Consider the following 20,755-nt stretch of genomic DNA (forward strand, 5'->3'; position numbering starts at 1 on the left):
GAGCCACAGCTGCAGATCCGCCCCGGGAAAGAGTTAACCTGGGGCGGCAGAGGCCCCAGGAGTAACGGCACTGCTGTCTGCCCACGGGTGGGGAGCAAGGCACTGCCAAGAGAGCCAGGAAAGCAAAGCGCTCAGGTTAATTTTGTTCCAGCCCGAAAAAAAAACAAAAAAAAAAACCCCCAAGGAAGTGCTTTTCCTTCTGTTTATAAAAGATTTCTATTTATTTCCTGATGATTTTTTTTTCTCCCCTGATGTATAAATATGCCCAGCAGGCAGGGAGCTGGCATCCCCAGGGGCAGGCAGGCAGGCAGCAGCCCAACTCCCTTCCTTGCCTTCACTACCTCCTGTGAAAGCCAGTCCTGCCCTTCTGAGCCGGCTGGGTTTCTAGTTCCCCACCTTCACACAGCCCCCCAGTTTGCTGCTAACTGCTTCCCGCTGCCTCCTGTGGAGCAGAGTAACTTCAAGCCTTACAACAGTTCTGCGCAGGAGCCGATGGATTGGAAGAGGAGAGGAAGCCCTCCTTTAAGCTTCAAATTCAAACTCAAAGTACTGGGGATCGAAGTAATGGATGCGAACGTAGCCGTCCTCACCCCCGCTGCTGTAACTGTACGGGAGGAAAAAGAAAATAAAGTCACCAATGTTGCCAGGAGCTCAGAGCGTCTAGGTTTACACCAGTATTGGAGTCTGTTCCCACAACCCCCTCTAAAAACTAATAAAGGAGTCACAGGACAGAAAAAATATCAGTCACACAGCCAAAATGTGCAACAGGGCATAAGTGACCCCCCCGGACAGCCTGGGGGGAGGCAGCAGGGCTGGAATAGGAGAATTAATGAAGGTGCTGGCTCCATCCCCGCTGCAGAGCTCCTGTGAGCCCAGCCATATCCTAACCAAAGGTGGGCTAGGCTTGACTGGGGCACGCTGCAAGACCCACAGAGATCCTCACCTCTTCCCGTCGGGGTGAAAAGCAACACTATTTATCGGACCGAAGTGACCCTTCACTCTGCCAAACTCTTCTTCAAAAGCCAAGTGGAAGAACCTGGGAGAAGGAAGAAGATTTAAATTACCACAAGAAGTCGAGAGCCTGGTTAGAGACACAATCAGGGTTTCCTCAAAAAAGCTCTGTAAGTTTAATGACTCCTCCAACACTGCCAGGAGCAAGATGCTCTGGGACAAGCACCCCTGGGCTGTCAGGAGTCCTCCAGGTGAGGACTCGACCCTGCCAGAGGAAAAGGACCAACCTCGCCTCAAATTTGCCGATCCTGGTGGAGGTCGTGGTCACATCCATGGCCTCTTGCCCACCACCAAGCACGACCTGCAAAGGAGAGAAGCCGCAACACTTCAGTGCTGCTTACACCACGCTCAGCGGCAGCCAGGAGAGGGAAGAGCCAAACCTTGGGGAAGCCTCCTACTAACGCAGCAGATCCCACAAACACATGAGCAGGCCTGACTCCAGCCCCAGAGAAGTTCCCGCCTCCTAGACACACTCGTTTGAAGATCAGAGGACACAAAGCCTCATTCCCTGCACCGTACCGCAGTAAAGTTCCCCAGACCCATCCTACAGTCACATTTTTTAGCTGGACTGGTGACACTCTGCCTTCCTGGGACAATGCAGGAGTCACAGTAAGACCGTTACAATGAGCGAGCTCATTCTTACATGATCAAAAATGGGGGAGAGGGCGGCAGAGTTCACCGGTCGCTCCGTCCGGAACGTCTTCAAATGCTCGAGTGTCGTGCAATCAAATAGCTAGGAGGCAAAAGGGAGAGAGTTATTCTGGCAAAAGGGCTGGCAGCCCAATTAACTCATGCAAATCTGGCTGCTAGGCCTCACCTGGGCAGATGTTAGCTCTACAGTCGCTCATGGGCACCCAAATCCCAAAAACATTTCCCCAGAATCCCAAAACACCGGCCTACAGTAAATCTCACTTCTATCATCTTCCAGAGGTAGCAAACTGCAGCCTTAATTTTGGCGATGTTGTTTCCAATGCCTGGCTCTTAATTTAACGTGGTGGTGCCTCCCCTTTCTCACTGAACTTTCCCACTAAGCTTTGACTTTACACTTAACTCGAATTCCTAAGGAGCAAACCTCTGTGATAGCCACAGCTCTGAGCAGAGGTCCTGCAAGCAAATATCAACAGTGCACTACTGCATTTCCAACGGGAGGCCTCACCTTGGCCGTGTTGTCCTTGGAGGCAGTGATGAACATGGTCATGTCCCTGGAGGTCTGAATATCGTTGATTTGCTTGGTGTGCTCCTTGATGTTTGAAAGCTGCTCCCCTGACTGAAGGGTAAAGGCGGCAGTTTCAGCGTGCTGGCAAGTGAAGCGAGCGTACACGCGACTTCTCCATTAAAACCAATTTAGGAGATGTCGCTGTCAGCAGCGGGACAGACATTGGTACATCAGCCTTGCTCAAGGGAGCTGCATACTTTAGTATCCTTCCACGAGGCTGCTGGTTTGAGCCAAAAAGCCCGTATTCTGTCCCATGACCACAACAGGAATGCTGCGATATCCTCCCCCAGGCACTGCTGCCCGAGAGAGATGCTGTTCCTTATCAGACTGACCTTGGCACTGAACTGGTTCAGCTCTCCGCTCTCATGTCCTGCGATGATGAACTCTCCCAGAGGGCCCCACACAGCACTAGTGATTTTGGAATCACTGCAGGGGATTTTCATGTAAGGCTCGTTGTTCTCTGCAGGAAGGAAGGAGACAGACAGACAGACACAGTGGCACCGGCTCCAGCGATCAACGCTTCCCCTTATTCCCTGGTGCAGGCACTGGCCCAGATTCCTCACCGATCTGGCTGGGGTCCCGGAGGTCAAAGAAGCTCACAAAACACTGATATCCCATCTGCTTGTCCGTGGAAAACATGATGATGTTTCCTCCAAAGTCGAAGCCACACGTCCTCACCGCTGAGCTGGTTTTCACCAGAGCGAGCTGCTTTCCTGAACACAGACCAGAAAGCGTCAGTCACTTCACCGGGTCTTTCACTGCGAGGTTAACGACAACGAGCAGCTGAACGGCAGGGTCAGAGGGAGGATGACAGCATCGGGCGTAGCTGACAAGCAGGTTCGGTGACCTGCAAGCACTAACCGCACGTCTTGACGACTTGGGCAGTAAAGCAAGTAAATTGAGTAAATATTCAATAGAAACCAGGCACAAAGACAAACCTTCCCCTCCAGCAGTCTGAGTTAGGATTCAGACTTCTTTCAGAGGGGCCAACAAGCACATGTCATGCTGCCGCCACGTCCTCCAAGCTTAGCAGACTTCACGGCAGGACAGAGCTGTGCCTCAAAGGCAGCTACGTGGGAAGAGAAGAGTCTCACCCGTTTCACAGTCCCAGAGCCGACAGCTGTTATCCGCAGAGCCGGTGAGCACGTGTCGTGTGTCCCCTAGGTCACCAGTTAGGGAATATCAGAGCGTTCGCAGCCCCAAAAAGCTACTGTCTAAACTCCCAGAGAATATTTATACACAAGATTAAAAAGCCGTATTACACAGAGATTGGACAAGTTCCATTCCAGGACCAGCAATACTCCAGTACAGACAGACAGACACGGAGCCCATTACAAAGCCCACAACTTTCCTCTCATATTAAAGAAAATATTATATTCCTCTTATATTAAAGAAAAAGGTTCCAGCTCTTGCGTTAACACAATCTTTGCACGTTTTTGTCCCCGCTAGCTGCTGCCCACATTGGAGACAGAAGACCTTGTGAAACTCGGACACCTTCCCTCAGCTCCCAGGGCCACCACAGCAAAAGCAACGAAGCACAAATGACAGCAGACGGGGCACGCTGCACGCGTTATTCCAAACAACAGCCCGGGAAGAAAAATACCCAAAAGATGGAGTAAGGGAAAGACAGCAGAAGAGTTAAATGTATTGCCCCCGTGCTCCTCTTCGAGAGGCAACAGCGCAGCAGTTGGGAGGAATCAGCTCAAATGAATCATTGTAAAGAAAAATATGGGACAGACAAAGGGGTTTCTGCCATCGAAGGATACAGTCGGCATCCACGCACCAGACGGCTCCTGTGTGGCCGTTGTAGGTGCCGAGCCTCTCTCCATTCACTGAATACCAAACGTTGACAATCTGGGAGAAGAAAACAACCGAACACCCCTCTTACCTGACGGATTAATTAACGGGACTGATGAACAGCCGGGCAATTATCGCGGTGGGGGCCGGTTTGCACCCGGGGAGGAGGGGGGGGGGGGACGACGACACGGGCAGGGCCCGCCGTACTCACGGGATCCTTGGCCACGGTGAAAAGCAGGTCTCCCTCTCGGTTGTACTTGATCTGCGTGATGGAGCGCTCATGGCCCTGCAGCAGGATCGGCTTCTGCGAGGGGGGAGACGCCATTTAATGCCTCAGGCGAGGCGCGGCCCAGGGGCCCCGGGACCGGGGGCCCTGCACCGCCCGACCACCGGTCACTACCCCCGCCCCGGCCCCGGCCCCGGCCCCGGCCCCGGCCCCGGCCCCGGCCCCGCTCTCACCATGGCGGCAGCGCTGAGGCGAGAGAGCCGCACGATCGCTTCCGGGTCAGAGGGTGCGCGGGGCGGAAACGCGTCACCGTCGCTATGGCGCCCGTGGGTGAGCTTCCGGGGATGAGGGGAGGCCGTTCACCGGGCGGGGAAGGGTCTGCTCTGAGCGGGGAATGGGGCCTTCCCTTGGGAAGGGAAATAGGCACCGGCTGGACCTTTGTGGGGTCTGCCCTGAGGGGGGATGTGGCGGCAGGTTGGGGGCTTTCCCTGAGGGTGGAACAGGGCCATGGACTGGACCCCTGTGGGGCCTTCTCTGAGGGGGGATGTGGCCTTCCCTGAGGGGAGAACATGGCCACAGGCTGGGCCTGTGTGGGGGGAATACGGCCACGGGCTCGGCTGGCTGTGGTGCTTTCCTCGAGGGAGTGTGGCTGCAGGCCAGGCGCTGTGAGGGGCCTTCCCTGCGGGGGATGCGGCAGCAGGCCCAGACTGGGGTCCTTCATGATGGCAGACAGCAGTGAGCTGGGCTGGTGAAGGCTGTCCCTGATGGGGGATGGCAATGAGCCAGGCCAGGTCCTCTGCGGGGAGATGAGGACGGGCTGAGCCGGCGCGGGGCCCTCTGAGGGCGGTGATGGCAGACCGGGCCGGCGTTCCCCTGGGCCTGTCAGGCCGCTGAGCCAAGGCTGTGCCGCAGGAGAGGCAGCGGCGCTGGTGCTGGTGGCCGTGCTGTGGGGCAGCACCGGGCCGTTCCTGCGGACAGGCGCGGCGGGGCTGGAGGAGGTACGGCGCCAGGGCCGCCTGCAGCAGCTGCTGGCCGAGATCCGCTTCCTGGGCCTCAACTACAAGGTGCGACCCCGTCCCGGCTCCCGGGCCAGGACCATTCCTACCTGTTTACTTCTGGACTCAGTACTTTTATTTAAACTGTTAAATATTCCATCTATCATCAGAATTATTTATCCTCTGTAATACTTCATTTACTTGCCTACAGCACTGCTCTTCCCATGCAGAACTGAGACCGCTTTTGTAGACAGCAGGTCATTAACCCTCATATTTTGCAGGAAACAAGCACGGTCTGCCTTCTGCAGATTGGGGAACTGAGACGTTGAGCAGCTTGTGACTGGCAGCGGAATCGCCAGCGTGCCACATTTCCGCTGCCAAACACGGCACAGGGCGAGCGGGTCTGGGCTCCTTCGCTGCCCGCTCACCGGGGGGTGCACGGCAGGTTTGCAAGCAGCAGCTGACAGGCTTGTGTTCTTCCTGCAGTACATGGTGCCGTTTCTGCTCAATCAAGGTGGATCTCTCCTCTTCTATCTCACCTTGGCGTCCGCAGGTTAGTTCTCATTGCTTTCATGGAGGGGGTCGATCAGGATTTTGGGAGGGGCAGTGTTAGCGATTAGTCTGGTGACCCAGCTAAATGTCAAGGAGCTGTCTGGTAATCATCACCAAGAAAACAAGTGTCTTATGATTTGTACAAGATTATCCATTTTAAACTGCTGGTGTTAAAACTTCAATTTCAGATCTATCCCTGGCAGTACCGCTCTGTAACTCCCTGGCTTTGATAGTCACGCTGGTGACTGGGAGGATTCTGGGAGAGGACATTGGTGGTAAAAGTAAGTGACACTTAAGACATTTCCTCACATTGTCTCCTGCATCTATTTGCTGACTTAATAGTGCGGGCTTCCCTCTGGTCTCCTGAAAAACAGCAAATACCCACACCAGTTCAGTAGTAGCTCTTGCTACAGAAGCTGAAAAGGAAGTGAAATGGACTTGTAAGTGGGCAGGGCTAGTAAATTTGAAGATAGAACTGGCTAAGCTAACAGAGTTTACAGGCCTGAGCCTTTACCTAACTAGATATTTAACCATAAGAGAAGCACTAAATAATAGGCCCGCCATGGAAGAAGAGTGCCCCATGAGCCCCCAGGTGTCAACACCCGTCCTTCTTTCCTTCTCCTACGTCCTACAATAACATTACCCTGCTCAGAAAGTCAGAAAATGACAGGAAATTTGAAAGCTTAAAAACACCAGGACCTCTTAAAAACACCAGGACCTGGGGCAATAGCTGTAGGAATACACTAAAGTGGTTTTTTGTTGTTTAAGCCTGGTTCTCCCTTGCCAGCCATAGAGCATCAGCAACACTTTCTTAGACGCATGCTTTGCCCAGTGTGCACGGGCAATCCAAACATCCAGACCCCTTCAGAACGCGCCTGGTCCAGGTCATATCTATCCAGACATTTACGCTATCCTGTTTATCATGACATCTGAGCATCGGGTGTTTACCAATGAGAAGGTCTGACTGTCTAGCGTTGAATCATGTAAGTTCCCAATTTATTGTTGTTCATTCCTATAGGGGCTGCGGCAGGAATGCTGCTCACTGTCCTAGGAGTCACGCTCTGCGTAGCTGGTTCGTGAACGAGACGCAGTGAGAAGCAGAGGAAGAGAACCTATTCAAAGGTAACCCCCGTGGCTGAAGGGGGGCTTCTGGCTCCGCAGCCGACCATTTGGCTCAGCTGGACCTAGGAAGCTGTATTTTGACGCATGGATGTCAAAAAATGTGAAAATGTGGACTGTATTCCCTGAGCACCAGGGTGGAACAAGGCATGTTGCAAGAACAGCCTCTTTAATGTCTTGAGTTAAGGAATTTTTTGTCTGTGGGTGTTTCAAGGCAAGGATGATTGAATTGTCTTGTTCAGCACTGGAGGGATAATAAATGGTTAATAAATAATTCAACGGGAACTTCTGGGACCAACTGGTTTTTCTGTAGAAGGAATCTGTTTAGGAACTCTCCCTTTCGTGGCCAAGCACGTGAAAGGGGCTTCCTCCACTGCACTCAGCTGGTCACGTTACACAGCCCCTTACACCGAGGTTACGATGTCGCTTTTCTCCACTGGAGTCTTGTAGAGCGCCTCTCCTCTGTAAAATACCAACAGTGCAGTTTGTCCCTAGGGAAGGAAGGGGGTTTTTCTTTTCAGTGAAATTATCAGTCCAAAATACAAGGTAGATCACAGAAGAAAAAATCTTTGTTACCCTTGTAATTAATCAGGAACACTCGGGAGGGAAATACAGAAAGCCTCGCACAGAGAGGGTTACTACAAGAGCTGTTTATGACTTTTCCTAACTCAGGCAGATGCTCCTAAAACAAGTTAACAGAAACAAGATGTATATATTTTTGGGAACAGGTTTGATTGCTGCAAACATTATCCAAGCATTCCAAATCAGAGGGACAACGATGCGATGAAATCTCTTTATAAGAACTATCTGACATAGAACAAACTTCCTGGCAGGCATTTTGTTATAAAGGCGTGTATTCTATTTGGTAATTCTTCCTTCCCAAGTTCAGACACAAACCAGTTTAATTAGCGTTCAGAAAAGCAGCCATCTCCTCTGCCACATCATCACACCATAGAGATGAGGAAAGGAGGAAAATTTTAATTATTTGATGAAATTGTGCTTCTGATTCATTGCTCACTGGTATGCTGCTTCTCAAGCTCAGATGATGAGGGTGCTTAAATTTAGAAGAGTTTGTTAATTCATCAAAAAGCTTGGCCAGTCTGTGGTGTCACAGAGATCTAGGATTCACATGCTTTTGTTATCTGCAGCTGTGGAAGTAGCCGTGTACCTAACTGTCCCTCTCCCATCACGGTCCCTTTGTGAGCTCTTCAGAGCTCTCTGCTGCCAAGGGAAACATCATTCAGTACTTTCCATCCTCAGAGTCACTGGCATCCTTTTTCCTTGCCACAGTCTTTTGTGATTTCTCTGTAGGCCGTGCCTTTTTGTGGTGAGAAAGAAATACAGTTATTAATGTAGCACTTCGCTATTACAGAGAGATTATGGGACTAAATTCCTGGATTCCATTTCCAGTCTTACCACGGCTTTGGTATGCAAACTTGGGTCTCTACGTTAAATTCAAAGGTAGTTTATTTAATGCCTAATGAGTCTCTCCCACTGCAGAGGGGAGCTGTGACACTCAAATAATGACAACTGTATAGCAGTGCGATCTGGGGGGAGACCAACAGAAATCAGCGGCATCAGAGCGCCCACCCCATTGAAAAATGCTGGCCCAGCCTCTAGAGCAAACACAGGACATCAGGCTCCCCCTTGAGCCAAGAAGTCAGGAACCATTAGCTAATTCTTTTCTCTAATTTAAGTTCAAAGGAATTGTTTTCCTTTGAAGTTCTAATTAATCCAAAGAGACTACCTAGGCAGAACTGTGCATCACCTACGATATAATGCATGTCATCCCATTACATCAATTCCAACTGTCCTTATAAAAAGTTTAAAACATTCATATGCCACAACAATAAGCATCTTGCAGACATTTTTCACACAGAATTTTGTTTTAAAAAGAACTACTTCTTTTCCCTTTTAAAAAAAGGGTTTACATTTGTTACTATCTAATAAATACGTTCAGTCATTTTAGGAATTACATGTTTATTCCGTGCCAGCTTCTAAGCTTCACCTGGCTCCAGGCAAGTTCTGCTTAACAAGTTATATTTGGGGGTACTGAATTTCAGTGTAAGAAATCCAAACACAGCCAGGAAGGATCTTACACACTTCATAGAACCATTAAGTGGAATAAATACCTTCCTGTGGTGTATCGTTTTGGCTTTTGGTCTAAGTTCTTCTGCAACTCTCTAGAACAGGAGTAAGGATGGAAGTAGCACACACAACAAAAAAAAAAAAATCCAGGAAAGCCTTTGATATCCTTACTGCAGTGGGAAGCTGTAACTCTCCCATTCCAGAAGGGAAATGTTCATTACCCAGATGACAATCTCTCGGCTTTCTAAAAATGCAAAGCCCTGCAGTTGCGCACTGTCCTCTGGTTTCTGAAGTTCCCCCTGGTGTTTACTTTCATCTTTACACATTGTGAAGAGAAGTGCAGTACTTCGTAAACCTAACGAATAGGACTTAAAACAAGTGAGAAAACCGAAGGACTTCCCCAAGCAATTGCTATAAACTATTGATGGATGTGTTCTCACAGGCTGGCTCTTGGAGTTGGCCTCCCTGCTGTGCAAAACCTGCAGCACCGATAAGATTCTAGGGGGACCATGAGTACTTCCCTGCAGCAGTGAGACTCCTAACAGGGCAGAAAATAAATTCTCAGACCTGATCAATAGGTACGTCCACCCTTGTGTGTTCGTCCTCTTTTACTTCCTGGGCACCTCGCATCTCCTTCTGAGGATCTCTGGGTTTATAGACACTTTCTTCTGCAAGGAGAAGAAAAGAAAAAAGCTGTTCAGTGGGTATTGCAGATAGCCATGGCCTGGTCTTGCTGAGCCTACAGAAAGGTCCTCGTACGTGTCCGATGAGGAAAGGAAAGGAGCAGAAATACACAAGTTATTGGATGCATCACTGCTTGCTTTCCGTGCATCTGCAGGTATTTTGTCCTTTAGCATCAAAGTAAAGCCAGTCTTCCTCTACACTTATAGCAGTGTCCTTTACCTTGATTGGGCCAGGGCTGCACATTCCTGTTGCTCCTTCTGTTTTGTCCTGCACGGACAGGTTTAGCATGGAAAATGGACTCTTCCTCTTTGAGGCGAGATCTCCTGGCTTGCCTTTGCAGTTGTGGAAAAGCAGCTGGGATCTTGTCTTTCTCTGCAGCTCCTGTGGTCGGCACCCCGTGACTGTCCAGCTGAAAGTATTCATCACACACTCCTGATAGGCCTTCTTCATAAAACAGTTTATAAGACAAGAGAAGTTTTGCCGGGCAATCCCCTAAACGCTGCAACTTTCCCCTGTGACCCTTGATCCTGACTGGTACAAAGCCGTAACACTGCATTCTCTGACCGGGGTTTTAACTTGATACTACAAGTGAAAGAGATACAGGGAGCTCATGAAACACTTCTTGCAGTCACTGCTACCTGTTGAGGTGGTTCAGCAAGAGCAGAGTCACCAGCTCTGTCCTGGGAGGTGGCACAGAGTTCACCAAACTGAAAGCAAACAAAAAAAAAAAGGAAAAGGAAATTTTAAAAGCAAATAGCACAGGTCGCACAGATGCACATTTCAGCGAACAATCTAGGACAGCCCAGCTGCTGTATCTGTAGTCTCTGTTGGGCATTTTACCCACACAGTGAGCAGGAAAGATATCCTAGCTCCAGAATGAATTCTCCCTACCCGTCAGCCAAAAAGGAGAAGAGGTAAATGAGGCCACTGTAAGGAGTTTTTCTTCAGGCAGTGAGATTTAATTCAAGTGGGATCTGGCCACATCGCTGTCTCTAGCTCCTCTCCTTTGGGAACGGTGCCAAGCAAGGATGCCGTAGGCATGGCAATTGGGAATGGAGATGGCCATACACATCCACTGCTTATGGAGGGATGCCTGCACAAAAGCAACTGTCATCGTAGCCCAAACAGTCCCGCACCAGCCGAGCCACCTACCCTTCTGCGGTACTTTTTGCGCCTGCTATTTGGGTGGTTCCTGTAACAAAGAGGAAGCAGATTCTCAGCATCAGGTAGAAGTCAGCTGTAGGAGGACACGATCTCCCCTTTTCCCATAAAAGAGAGCCCCTGGAGGTGTTTTTTCTCAGCGAAGGTAGAGCATGCTCCACAGTGGCACACGTTCCTGCCCTCAGTGCTTGATGAAAACTTAACTGAGAAACAACCAAACCACTTGCTTTCTCTGGCGCTGAACTCTGGGTTTCAGGGGCTAACCCCTACACTGAAAGCTTTGAAAACACATTCTTTCTTCCTAAACTTCCAACACATGAAGCAAAACTCAAGCCTTGAAGCAGGCAGCACTGAACAGGAGGGCTACAAAAAGGATGGCTTTAGCTGAAGACCACCATGGAGAAGATTCTTTAAACCACTTGGCCACAGTCTACGTACCACAGCGTCCTGCATGCAGAATCCTGGGGCACCAGCAGCTCAAAGTAAGGCAGTTTTTTGTACTCCTCATTTCCCACTGCCACATAGTAATCGCCATTCACCAGCTCCTCCTCAGCAGACACCTGGGTTCCATCCAGCCTGCAGAGCCTCGAGGAAGAGACAGCAAAGGCTTTAGAGCTGTCACAAGACAGTGAACCACCCCTCAGTGTGGAAGCAAACACGTGCAAAGTGGTAAACAGGACTGAGACAAGTCAGAGAGGATCAATCAAGGAAGTATGCTGAAATATTACACCCAGTGATCAGTGAGATGCAGTAGATCTCAGCTTTCTCCTTGGGTGTCAGTAAATAGATGTATGAGGAGAAGGTAGGCAGTATTTGTTGGATAAAAGCCCGTCTCTCTAGACATAAACCCCTTTTTATGCCATGCTTTACTGTTTGCTTATTGCTTTTTCACCAGACCACCAGCAACATCAGCCCTTCTCACACAGCACCCAGGACATCGGGGTTATCCCTGATTTAAAGATGGGAAAACCTGAAAAGCAAATGAGATTGCACAAGCAGACCAGAAGTGGCTGTCTGAACTCCGAGTCCTCTGTGCTAATCAGAGCTGCTTATGTTCTGGACGTAAGGAAAGAGGAGCCAGCAGTGCCTTATCTGGATACCCACTTGTTAACAGCTCCACTGCGCAGGTCAGCTTTCTCTGTCAGCGTGGCCAGGAGTGCGTCCCACTGCAGTGGAGTGCTCTTGGAGAGCGGCAGTGGGAAAGGAGGGCTCAGCAAATCCCCATTCCGGAAAACACTGCAGTAGAAACAACCCAGAGCATGCGATGAGCCAGTATTCCTGCAGCTGTGGAAGGCGGGGAAAAAAGCCAGCCACTGGTGTCTGGACAATATTTACAACAAATACTTCTGGTAGAAGCTGGGAATTGTCCCTGTGGGGCAGCATTGCCAGGATCTCACAGAGAAATCCCCTCCTCCAGCCTCTGAAAACATTCCCAGAGACCCTCCAAGGAGAAAACACCGAGGCACTTACTGTATCGTGCAGGGCAGGTGGGTGTGCTTCTGCCGTCGCAGCGAGATGTTCGACTTCCAGGGAGCTGTGCGGAACTAGAGACCGAGTTCAGTGCACAAGAACAGTGACAGCCCTGGTACCGAGCCTCCAGGGCTATTCCCTTTTCTCCATCAGGAGCTGCCTGCCCTGGGACACCGCCTGCCCTGCCTTCAGGCTTGCTGCTGCTAGGTGGAGTTTGTTGTCAGCAGCACCAAGGCTGGAGAGGCTCTTCACATAGCTGAGCGCATTCCAGAACTGCCAGCGAACCTCTGAGCACAGATCCTTCCCCTGCACCATTAAGGGGGACGGAGGTACACAGCAGCAGCCCCTGCGCCGTCTCACGTCTTACCAATTCCTGTGGCACTTTTGCCTGATCTCCACGGGGCGCCTCGCAGCCTTAAACCTCAACTTGTTTCATCAGTGCCGGCCCTAATGTCTCTCACACCTCCCCGCTCATTCTGCGCTGCCGCCTGCGCCCACTCAGCTCAGGGACTCACCTGCAGACCGTCGCTGTTCCTTGTCCCACGGAACTCCTTCCTTCCGTGATTTAAATAGCTGTGAGAACAAGACGACGACGTTGCCACATACCAGCTGGGCCGTGGCTGACTAAAGAGCAGTGAGGAAATGACCGACTGCTCTGCCTTGGAGCATCGCCACCAGATGCATGGGTCACTTCTGAAACGATTCTCCAGGTAACTCACCTCATGGTCTCCCAGAACTTCAGCCTAAATTGAAATCTGCTACATTGAAGAAATTCCCAGCCAAATACAGACCATTTCAGATCCCCATGCTAAAGATAACCAGAACATTTTATTCCTTTGTGATAATCACTGATCAAGGCTCCAAGGGCTGACCAGTGTCAGCGCAGCCTGGACTACCTCCTCAACAAAATGCAATACACACCAGGGAGCCAAATTCACCTTGCACACACACACACACACACATCCCCTCAAGAGTCAAGCGATGCCACAAAAACTTCTTTAACCCTCTGTATTTCAGGGTGAACCAAAACAGCTCTACTTTGTGCAGGATTAGAAAACAAAAAACCTCCATCAAACCAAAGCAAAAGTATTTGTCAGTGGAGACAGCGTGACTGCCAGCTCTGCCAAGGAAGCAGGCAGCAGAACCTCCCACACGCCACAAAACAAGGTACAGGGGAGGCAGAGCAGCACCAATCACAACATCCTGCCAGAGGACACATGCCTCCCCCAGCGTTTTCTTCTGAGAGTCCGGTGACCTTATCAGGAATATTTGCATTTTCCAAGTGATCTGGAATACGTCCAGTTGTTTCCCGTAGGGAAAGAAACTCATCGGTCTGTTTTTCATTTGGTTTGTACCCCTCTTACCTCTTTTTTCCATTCACACTCCAATACATTCCCCACAGAGGTGATCTAAAGCTGCTTACCAAACCCAGAGACCAAAGGTCCGTCTACTCACTCAAGCCTTTTGAACTTTTCAAAGCCCGCAGCCACGTACTGGCACCCATCCTGCAGGTCCCCCAGCTCCGCGACGCGGTGGCCGTGCCTGAGCGTGTAGAGATTCCTCACAGCCAAGGGCGCACGAACACTCTTGGTCACCTCATTCAGAAATGCCTCAAAGGTCAGGAACCGCCGCTGGTTCACTACAACCTTCCTCCCGGGGAAGAAGGGGTCACCGTTGCGATACACCACCACATTCTTGGCTGGAGGTGCCAGAGCTAAGCCACGGGAGCTCATCCCCCGTGGGTCAAGCAAGCCCCGCTGACCACAGAGGCAAACAGACCAACACGGGGCACGGAGGAGAGCTCCAGCCAGCCTTCCGCTGAGCCCAAACCCTTCCGACCAGCCGCTCTCGTGCTCTGCCGTCCCTCCCCGGCACGGTCTGGCGCGACTGGCTGTCTCCATGGATGCGGGCCCAGCAGGAGGAAGTTCTGCGCCTGTCTGGAGGCCACATCAAACAACCTGGGGAGCACCTTTCTGTTTGAGAACCAGGAACCACACGGCTCTTTAATCCTCAGACGCCAAGTACTGCGAGCTCCCTCACCAGCCACTGTGACCACCAGGCTCAGATTGACAAGCTTGGAGGTACACTAAGTGCCAGTACCTTTACAGCAGCAGCTCCCGTCCCATCCAGAGCAGCGCTATCCAGAAGCTGTCACCCCCTTGCTATCGCTTGCTACCTGCACGAGAAGTGCAGTGGGTTTCTGTCCTGCGTGTATCGGACAAACACGCACATCCCAGAGGACACACCACCCTTTGTACTGAACAGGTTGCCATGGGTTGAAACAGGCCATGGACTCACTTGGCTCTGCCCAGGAGAGGAAGGCAAGCCAGACAGGAACAGACAGATTCAGAGACGAGCTTCAGGAAAGCTTTTTATTCACAAACAAGTCAGCATGGTCGGGAACAGAAACATACATCTGCCATATGGCAAGAGCGACCGCTCGGTCAGCAGGAACACGGAGTGTTTGCACAAAAGACTGGGGGTTACAGTAGGGAACCACAGCACCATGTGCAAAGTCCCTTTCTGAGGGACCTCGAACGCCCCTGAACCGGAGCAACGTATAGACAAAGCGCCAAACCCCTTAAGTCCTTACTTGCTCCCTCAAGCACCAGTCCAGGTGACTCTGCCACACAGAGAGATATTACCACGGTCAGAGACGTGCAAGTCGGGAACCAAGCCTCATCTCCTGAAGGTCAGGTTTGATGTGCCATCGCCCCCCACCAACTGCACAGCAAAGTTAGGAAACTCTCCTCCCAACTCAGTACTTCAACTAAGGGTTCCCCAAAGCCTGCCACGAGCGCTTGGAGATCCCAGATATTGCAGAGCCATCCCAAATACACAGCTCAGATACCGATACGGGTCACACACAGTTCAGCGGAGAAGAGCTGGTTCCTGCAGGTTCAAAGCACCTGCTGCCTTCAGGCATTTTAGTTCCACCACAAGCAATCAGCTGGTCAGAAAGCGCCTTCTGTAAGTGACAGTCTTCCCAGCCTCCATTTTCCCCTAGGACCGTCCAGCTCAGCCAACAGAAATGGGGTTCTTGTGGAAGGAGGCCTCACTGGGACTCCCTCCAGGACACACAACAACCTCCCTGGCTTCACAGTGATGTTTAATCCCTGCTTTGCCCAAATATTCATTTAAAAGAAATAAAAGGCTTTCTTGCCACATTCATCTCAAGTGGAAAACGTCAACCCACAGAGCTGGAGTTCCCCTAAGCTGCTGCTGTCCGTGAGGTCATGTCACAACTGCGGTGCTGCAGCTTCTCTACACCAATATAGGTGCTCCACGTGCTCGGGAACGCCCTCCTACGGGTCGGGAGCCCCCAGCCTCTGTTTCAGCATCAAGTACTGCAAGAGAAAGAAAACCAAGCATTAACGATTAAATCCCAGAGACCTACAAGTAGGAAAGCACCTACCCTTGCAGATCAGCCAGCAAAATCATTGCACTTGGCCGCAAGATGCACGAGTCTCACCTTTCAAGCGATGCAAATAGCTCGCTAAGCTAGCCGGTGCCTCGGTATATACCGCTGCATTGCACAGACAGGACAGTTACCAACATAGCAACGTCCCTGTAGCAGGCCAGGAGCAAAGCTTGTAACCAGATCTAAACGGCTCCTGTTTTCCTTCATCATTCCTTTTTTTTTTCCCCCCAGAAAAGGAAAAAAAGAAAAGGGCACTGCCATCGTCCAGTCCAATCCTCGGGTAACTGAACCGTCACCGTTCAACCCCAGTCCCACCACGGACGGCTGCAGACAGGCACTGCTCTGACCCACTGCTTTGGAAGAGGCAGGGTCAGGCCCTTACGTTTTTACGGCTGACAATAGCTTGTTGCAACCACAGCAGCTCCATGATCAAGTGATTTCTGTAGGACTGGAGACCAGACCGAGTTCGAGGAAGCTCCTTTATGTCCTCAAGTGGAATTTCTGCAAAGAAACGGAAGAATAACCTATTATTAGAACCAAGATTCAGATTGCACCTACTGTCTCTCCTGCACCGAGTTGTTCTAACCTCTCCAGGATACTCAAGGTTTTGCTTCTCCAAGGACCAACGCGCCCCCGGCACCCACCACCGCGTCGCTCAGACCACGCAGGAGAGCGCCCGCCGCGCGCCCGCTCCCGTCTCTTACCCAGGCAGGCTTCAAGCGACTCTGCCTCCGGGACAGTGCTGTCCCACACAGAGGATACGCTGCTGCCGTTCTGCCAATCCTCGCTCTCTGCTGGGGCGCCGCACCCCTTTTCAGTGCCTTTATCGAGGTTTGGGGGGCTCACTCCACCGCCTTCGCCCGCGGAGCTCGGTTCTTTCTCGCTTTGCAGCTGGGCTGTAGGTTTCACACTGCTGCAGACCCAGTCCCGGTCTGGTTCACAGGCGTCCGGCTCCTCCTGCGGTTTTTCTGCGCTGGCCTCGTCACTCGGTACAGCCTCCCGCGGACCCCGACACTTCCCTTGCGCTGGCTTCTCAAGGGGCAACACGTGAGAGATTAAACAAACATAAAAAATAATCTAAAGATCTGAGAGGTGGCTCTGCTGCGGGCCAGAGGCTCTGCCCAGCCAGAGATCTGCCGTTAGCAGCACTCCTGCCACGACACCGACGTGCTCTGGTTTGAACCATTGCAAACTGTTTAAAGGATTTTTCTTCCAGAAGTGGTAAATACATTAGAGAGCGGCGCTCAGCCTCCGCAGGAGCGGGTCCGACCGTTCAGTACGACCGGGTGAGGTGAGTGCTCGGGGCCAAGACCCGCGGGAGGAAGAAATCCTCAGTCAGGGACGGAGGGGCACAAGTCAGGGAGAGTCTTACGGGCCTTGGCTGTGGTATCACCGTTTTTAATTTGGTAGAAATAGGGGTTCCGGGGACTATGCTGCGAAAGCATCGCCTGCGGTGCAGCTGCCCAGGCCGTCCCACCCGCACCGACCCGCCGTACCCCCGCGCTCCCCCCGTCCTGACCCACGGACCTCGGGGACAAACACGGGCCGGGGCAGGAACCGTCCCCTCCACTCCAGCCGGCTCAGGTCTCCCTCGATCTCCCGCACCGCCTCCTCGTACTCCGCCCGCAGGCTCCGGAAGCGCTTCCGCAGCAGGTAGCCCCTGACACAGGCCTGTGGGCACGGGCCGGAGGAGCGGCTGGAGCCACCGAGCCCCCCCCAGCCCCCTCCCCGCCCCCCCGCGGGACGCGGCCCGGCGCACAAGGAGCAAACGCGTCCCACGTCTGGCACCGAGGCGGGTTTTAATGAGGCAGCACCGGCTGAGCAGGGCCCCGCCACCCCCGCGGGAGCCCCCCTCCAGCTGTGCAGCCCCCTCCCTTCTCCGTGATGTCCCCTCCCAGCCGGGTCCCCCCACGGGGACCCCCCTCAGCCATGGTCCCTCACGGGCGTTCCCCCCGCCCCCCACGGAGACACCCCCCCCACCAGCCGGGCCCCACCGCGTCCTCCCACGGGCCCCCGCCCATTCGGGCCCCCCCCCCCAAGACCCCCGTCCCGGGCGGGCCCCCACCTGCAGGCGGGTCACGGCGCGGAGCAGCCGCCGCCACCCCTCCGCCTCCGCCCGCGGCCCCAGCGCCGCGGCCATGGCCACCGCGGTAACGGGGCGCCGCCTAATGGCGTCATCCGGCCGCGCCGCCGAGCCCCGCCCCCCCGCCCGTCAGTGCGGGTCCCCCAAGATGGCGGGGGGTGGGGGGCGGTGTTGGTCTCGCAGGGCCCGAGCGGCCCCGCTGTCCCCGCGTGGCGTGACCGGTGTCGCCTCCGTCGGCCCTTCCGCGGGGGGGTGGCCCCGGTGCGGGGCTGCCTTGGGGTCTCCTGGTGGCGGCCGCCCCCCAGCCGGGCCGGGCACGGGGTCAGGCGGCCGCGTCCTCGGGGTCGGGGCTCTCGGCCAGGTGCAGCTTCTGTCTGAGCGCGGGTCAAGGGAAAGCGCCCTGCCCCCGCCGTCACTGTCACCGCCGTCACTGCCCCCGCCGTCACTGTCACCGCCGCTGCCACCGCCACCACTGCCACCGCCGCCACTGTCACCATCACCGCCACCACCGCCCCCGCCCCGCGCCCCGCGCAGGATACATGGAGCTGCTGAGCTCCTCCAGCTGCGGGAGGCAAAGGCAGAGGCTGAGGCGCTGGCGGGGGCCCGGGGCCAGCGGGGGGCCCCGGCGGTGGCAGCGGGGCCGGGCAGGGGGCGAGGGGCGGGCGACCCTCACGTGTGCCAGCAGCTGGTCCAGGTTCCTGTCGGCCGCCACCTTCTTCTGCTCCTCGGGGAGCTCCTCCGCGCAGACGTCGAGGCCGAAGTGGAGCCGCGCCAGCTTCTCCTGCATCTCCCGCACGTGCTCCAGCTGCTCGAAGCAGCACTCCTTCCCTGCGCCCGGGCGGCAGCCGTCAGCGCCCGCCGGCCCCGGCCCCCCCAGCCCCGCCCCGGCCCCCCCAGCCCCTCACCGAAGGCCTGCAGCTTTCCCGAGTGGAAGTCGCTGAGGAGGCTGAGCAGCCCCCCCTCCATCTCGCAGACGTCGGAGACGTCGGTGAGGAAGCTGTGCTGCAGCGGGGCCCCCCGCGCCGCCCCCGCACCGCCCGCCCGCCCCCGCTCCTTGCTCGTCCTGCGTGGGGAGCAGAGAGGGGAGGGGTGGGGGGGGGGGCATCGCCCGCACCCGGCCGGGCCCCGCACCGGAGGGGCCGCGGGGGGGCCGGCGGTCACCCCCGCGCCGGCACTGACCGCCTGAGCCGGCCGCGCTGCCTGGGCGAGGGCAGGGTGGGCAGCGGCAACGTGAAGGACGCGCTCTTGCTGGGGGGCAGCGGCCGCGGGGCCCCGGCGGGCGCCGGCTGGGCCAGGCAGGCCCTGGGGCTCCGCTTCTTCCTCCGGTCCTCCATCGCGAAGGGGCGCGGGGAGGGGACCCTGTGCGGGACCGGACGCAGCTCTCGGCGGCTCCTTCCCCGCGCGGGGCCTCTCCTCCCCGGAGCGGGCGGCTCTGCCCCGAGCTGGCGGGGGTTGGGGTCCCCCCAGGGAGCGGCGCCGGGGCGATGCCGCCCCTCCTGCCTCAGCCTGTGGGGCAGCGGGGGGGGGCCGGGACCCTCAGCGCAGCAGCGTTGCCGGCCGCGGCCACGGGTGAGCCGCAGCGGGGCTCCGCGGGCCGCGCCCCGGCGGGAGGGCCGAAGCCGGGAGCTCGGACCCGGGCGCCGGCGGCCGGGCTCAGGCTGCGCTGTCCCGGCGTCTGCGCTGGAGCACCGTGGCGCGGAGCAAAGCCGGGGCCCGAACGAAGAGCGGCTGGGAGCTGCCGGCCCGGCCTCGGCTCTCCGCGTCTTCCCCAGCGCTGCAGAAAAGAGGATTTCGGCCACGCGTGCCCCGGGGCCGAGCGATCCCGGCTGCCCGCAGCGAGAGCGGGGCAGAGACCGGGGGGGGGGGGGGGGACGGACGGGGACCGTCGCCCCCGAGGCACCAGCCGAGCCCCTCCCCGTGCCCCGGGGCCCTTCGTGGCGGCGGGATGGGGGCTGCCGCGGGAGCCGCTTTGTCCGCGGCCTCCGGCCACCCTCCCCGAGCGCCGCGGTCGCGCGGGGGGGAACTGACCTGCGCCAGGCCCCGGTCCAGGCCTGCGGTGCCGACCCGGCCGCGTCCCCGAGCCCGCCGGACACCTGCCCCCGCAGCCCCGGGGCCGGGATTTGCATTTAAAGGGAAAGGGAACTTCCTCCGGCGCGTCCCCGGGGCGGTGGCACTGCCGGACACCGGCTGCCCCAGCCGCGTGCAGCGTGGCCGGGCCTGGCCCCAGCCTCAGCGCTGGCATCGGCTTCACGCGGGCGAGGGGGAGCGGGCAGGATCCGGCCCGCGGCCCCGCACGGCTGCGGCCCGGCACAGGTGGCGCAGCGAGGGCCTGGCGTGGGCCACGGGGTCCGTTCCCGTGTGCCTTCCCCAGGAGCGGCCCGGCAGACCCGGGGTCACCCCCTTCAGCCCCCCCAGGCCGCCGGGGTTTACCCCCCGGCCCCGTGGGATCCACCTCTGCGGGAACGAGCCTCCCGCCCTCACGCAGGGGCGAGGTTAGGGACAGGTCCCGGCCCCTCAGCAGGGGCAGAACTGAACGCAGCTTCTTATTTAAATCCTCGCAGGACTTTAAGCCAATCTCGGGCATTTTGGAGCCGATGCAGACGCCAGGGCCAGGCCGGTCAGGGGGTCGATACCCCCAGTGCCAGCACCCACAGGGCAGGGGGGGCCTGGCGCAGCACACGGCGCTCGGTGGCTGCCCCGGCTTGAGGGGAGAGACACGTGTGACATCTCGGGGGGCCCCGGGGACAGACCCACCCCGACCGACGTCCCATCACCTCCGCAGCAGAAGGTCCCTCCCAGCTGAGGCCCTGGGGAGCGGGGGAAGCCGTGCCCAGCAGAGCCTGGTGTGGCCTCCCTGCTCCCGCCCCACAACCCCATGCCCCAAATCTTCACTCCCAAACGTGGCCTAACGAACGAGAAAGAACAGAGGCAG

At 55.7% G+C, this 20,755-nt stretch overlaps 5 protein-coding genes across 11 annotated transcripts; 1 reads left to right on the forward strand and 4 right to left on the reverse strand.

Moving 5' to 3' along the window:
* Nucleotides 1-188: 188 nt before the first annotated feature.
* Nucleotides 189-4,541, reverse strand: EIF3I (eukaryotic translation initiation factor 3 subunit I). The gene is made up of 11 exons (XM_075522068.1): nucleotides 4,484-4,541; nucleotides 4,236-4,328; nucleotides 3,994-4,081; nucleotides 3,322-3,387; nucleotides 2,791-2,940; nucleotides 2,560-2,687; nucleotides 2,168-2,278; nucleotides 1,655-1,744; nucleotides 1,239-1,312; nucleotides 944-1,036; nucleotides 189-604 (listed from the first exon to the last, which is right to left on the reverse strand). Exons 1-11 carry the CDS (start codon nucleotides 4,484-4,486, stop codon nucleotides 523-525), a joined length of 978 nt encoding a protein of 325 aa, XP_075378183.1. The 5' UTR covers nucleotides 4,487-4,541; the 3' UTR covers nucleotides 189-522.
* A 9-nt stretch (nucleotides 4,542-4,550) lies between these two features.
* Nucleotides 4,551-7,056, forward strand: TMEM234 (transmembrane protein 234). The gene is made up of 5 exons (XM_075522070.1): nucleotides 4,551-4,580; nucleotides 5,163-5,314; nucleotides 5,732-5,798; nucleotides 5,986-6,078; nucleotides 6,816-7,056. Exons 1-5 carry the CDS (start codon nucleotides 4,568-4,570, stop codon nucleotides 6,875-6,877), a joined length of 387 nt encoding a protein of 128 aa, XP_075378185.1. The 5' UTR covers nucleotides 4,551-4,567; the 3' UTR covers nucleotides 6,878-7,056.
* Nucleotides 7,057-7,513: 457 nt separating this feature from the next.
* On the reverse strand, nucleotides 7,514-14,182 carry DCDC2B (doublecortin domain containing 2B). The gene is made up of 6 exons (XM_075522298.1): nucleotides 13,775-14,182; nucleotides 12,835-12,892; nucleotides 12,320-12,393; nucleotides 11,954-12,085; nucleotides 11,288-11,434; nucleotides 7,514-8,234 (listed from the first exon to the last, which is right to left on the reverse strand). Exons 1-6 carry the CDS (start codon nucleotides 14,050-14,052, stop codon nucleotides 8,153-8,155), a joined length of 771 nt encoding a protein of 256 aa, XP_075378413.1. The 5' UTR covers nucleotides 14,053-14,182; the 3' UTR covers nucleotides 7,514-8,152.
* Nucleotides 14,183-14,677: 495 nt separating this feature from the next.
* On the reverse strand, nucleotides 14,678-17,938 carry IQCC (IQ motif containing C). 6 transcript variants are annotated; one of them, XM_075522519.1, is made up of 6 exons: nucleotides 17,806-17,935; nucleotides 17,268-17,411; nucleotides 16,445-16,772; nucleotides 16,123-16,241; nucleotides 15,792-15,887; nucleotides 14,678-15,666 (listed from the first exon to the last, which is right to left on the reverse strand). In XM_075522519.1, the coding sequence occupies exons 1-5, from the start codon at nucleotides 17,878-17,880 to the stop codon at nucleotides 15,816-15,818; spliced, it is 738 nt and encodes a 245-aa protein (XP_075378634.1). In that variant the 5' UTR covers nucleotides 17,881-17,935; the 3' UTR covers nucleotides 14,678-15,666; nucleotides 15,792-15,815. The 6 variants fall into 6 exon arrangements, with proteins under 6 accessions (XP_075378634.1, XP_075378635.1, XP_075378639.1 ...); XM_075522520.1 differs by having other exon boundaries at nucleotides 16,445-16,769; nucleotides 17,806-17,933; XM_075522524.1 differs by lacking the exon at nucleotides 17,268-17,411 and having other exon boundaries at nucleotides 17,806-17,938.
* Nucleotides 17,939-18,022: 84 nt separating this feature from the next.
* Nucleotides 18,023-19,469, reverse strand: CCDC28B (coiled-coil domain containing 28B). Of its 2 annotated transcripts, XM_075522527.1 has the most exons (5): nucleotides 19,003-19,469; nucleotides 18,729-18,886; nucleotides 18,497-18,651; nucleotides 18,363-18,385; nucleotides 18,023-18,197 (listed from the first exon to the last, which is right to left on the reverse strand). In XM_075522527.1, the coding sequence occupies exons 1-5, from the start codon at nucleotides 19,155-19,157 to the stop codon at nucleotides 18,146-18,148; spliced, it is 543 nt and encodes a 180-aa protein (XP_075378642.1). In that variant the 5' UTR covers nucleotides 19,158-19,469; the 3' UTR covers nucleotides 18,023-18,145. The 2 variants fall into 2 exon arrangements, with proteins under 2 accessions (XP_075378642.1, XP_075378641.1); XM_075522526.1 differs by having other exon boundaries at nucleotides 18,363-18,651.
* Between the last annotated feature and the right edge of the window lie 1,286 nt (nucleotides 19,470-20,755).

Source organism: Mycteria americana, chromosome 21 (assembly GCF_035582795.1).
Source record: "Mycteria americana isolate JAX WOST 10 ecotype Jacksonville Zoo and Gardens chromosome 21, USCA_MyAme_1.0, whole genome shotgun sequence".
Classification (NCBI taxonomy): domain Eukaryota; kingdom Metazoa; phylum Chordata; class Aves; order Ciconiiformes; family Ciconiidae; genus Mycteria; species Mycteria americana.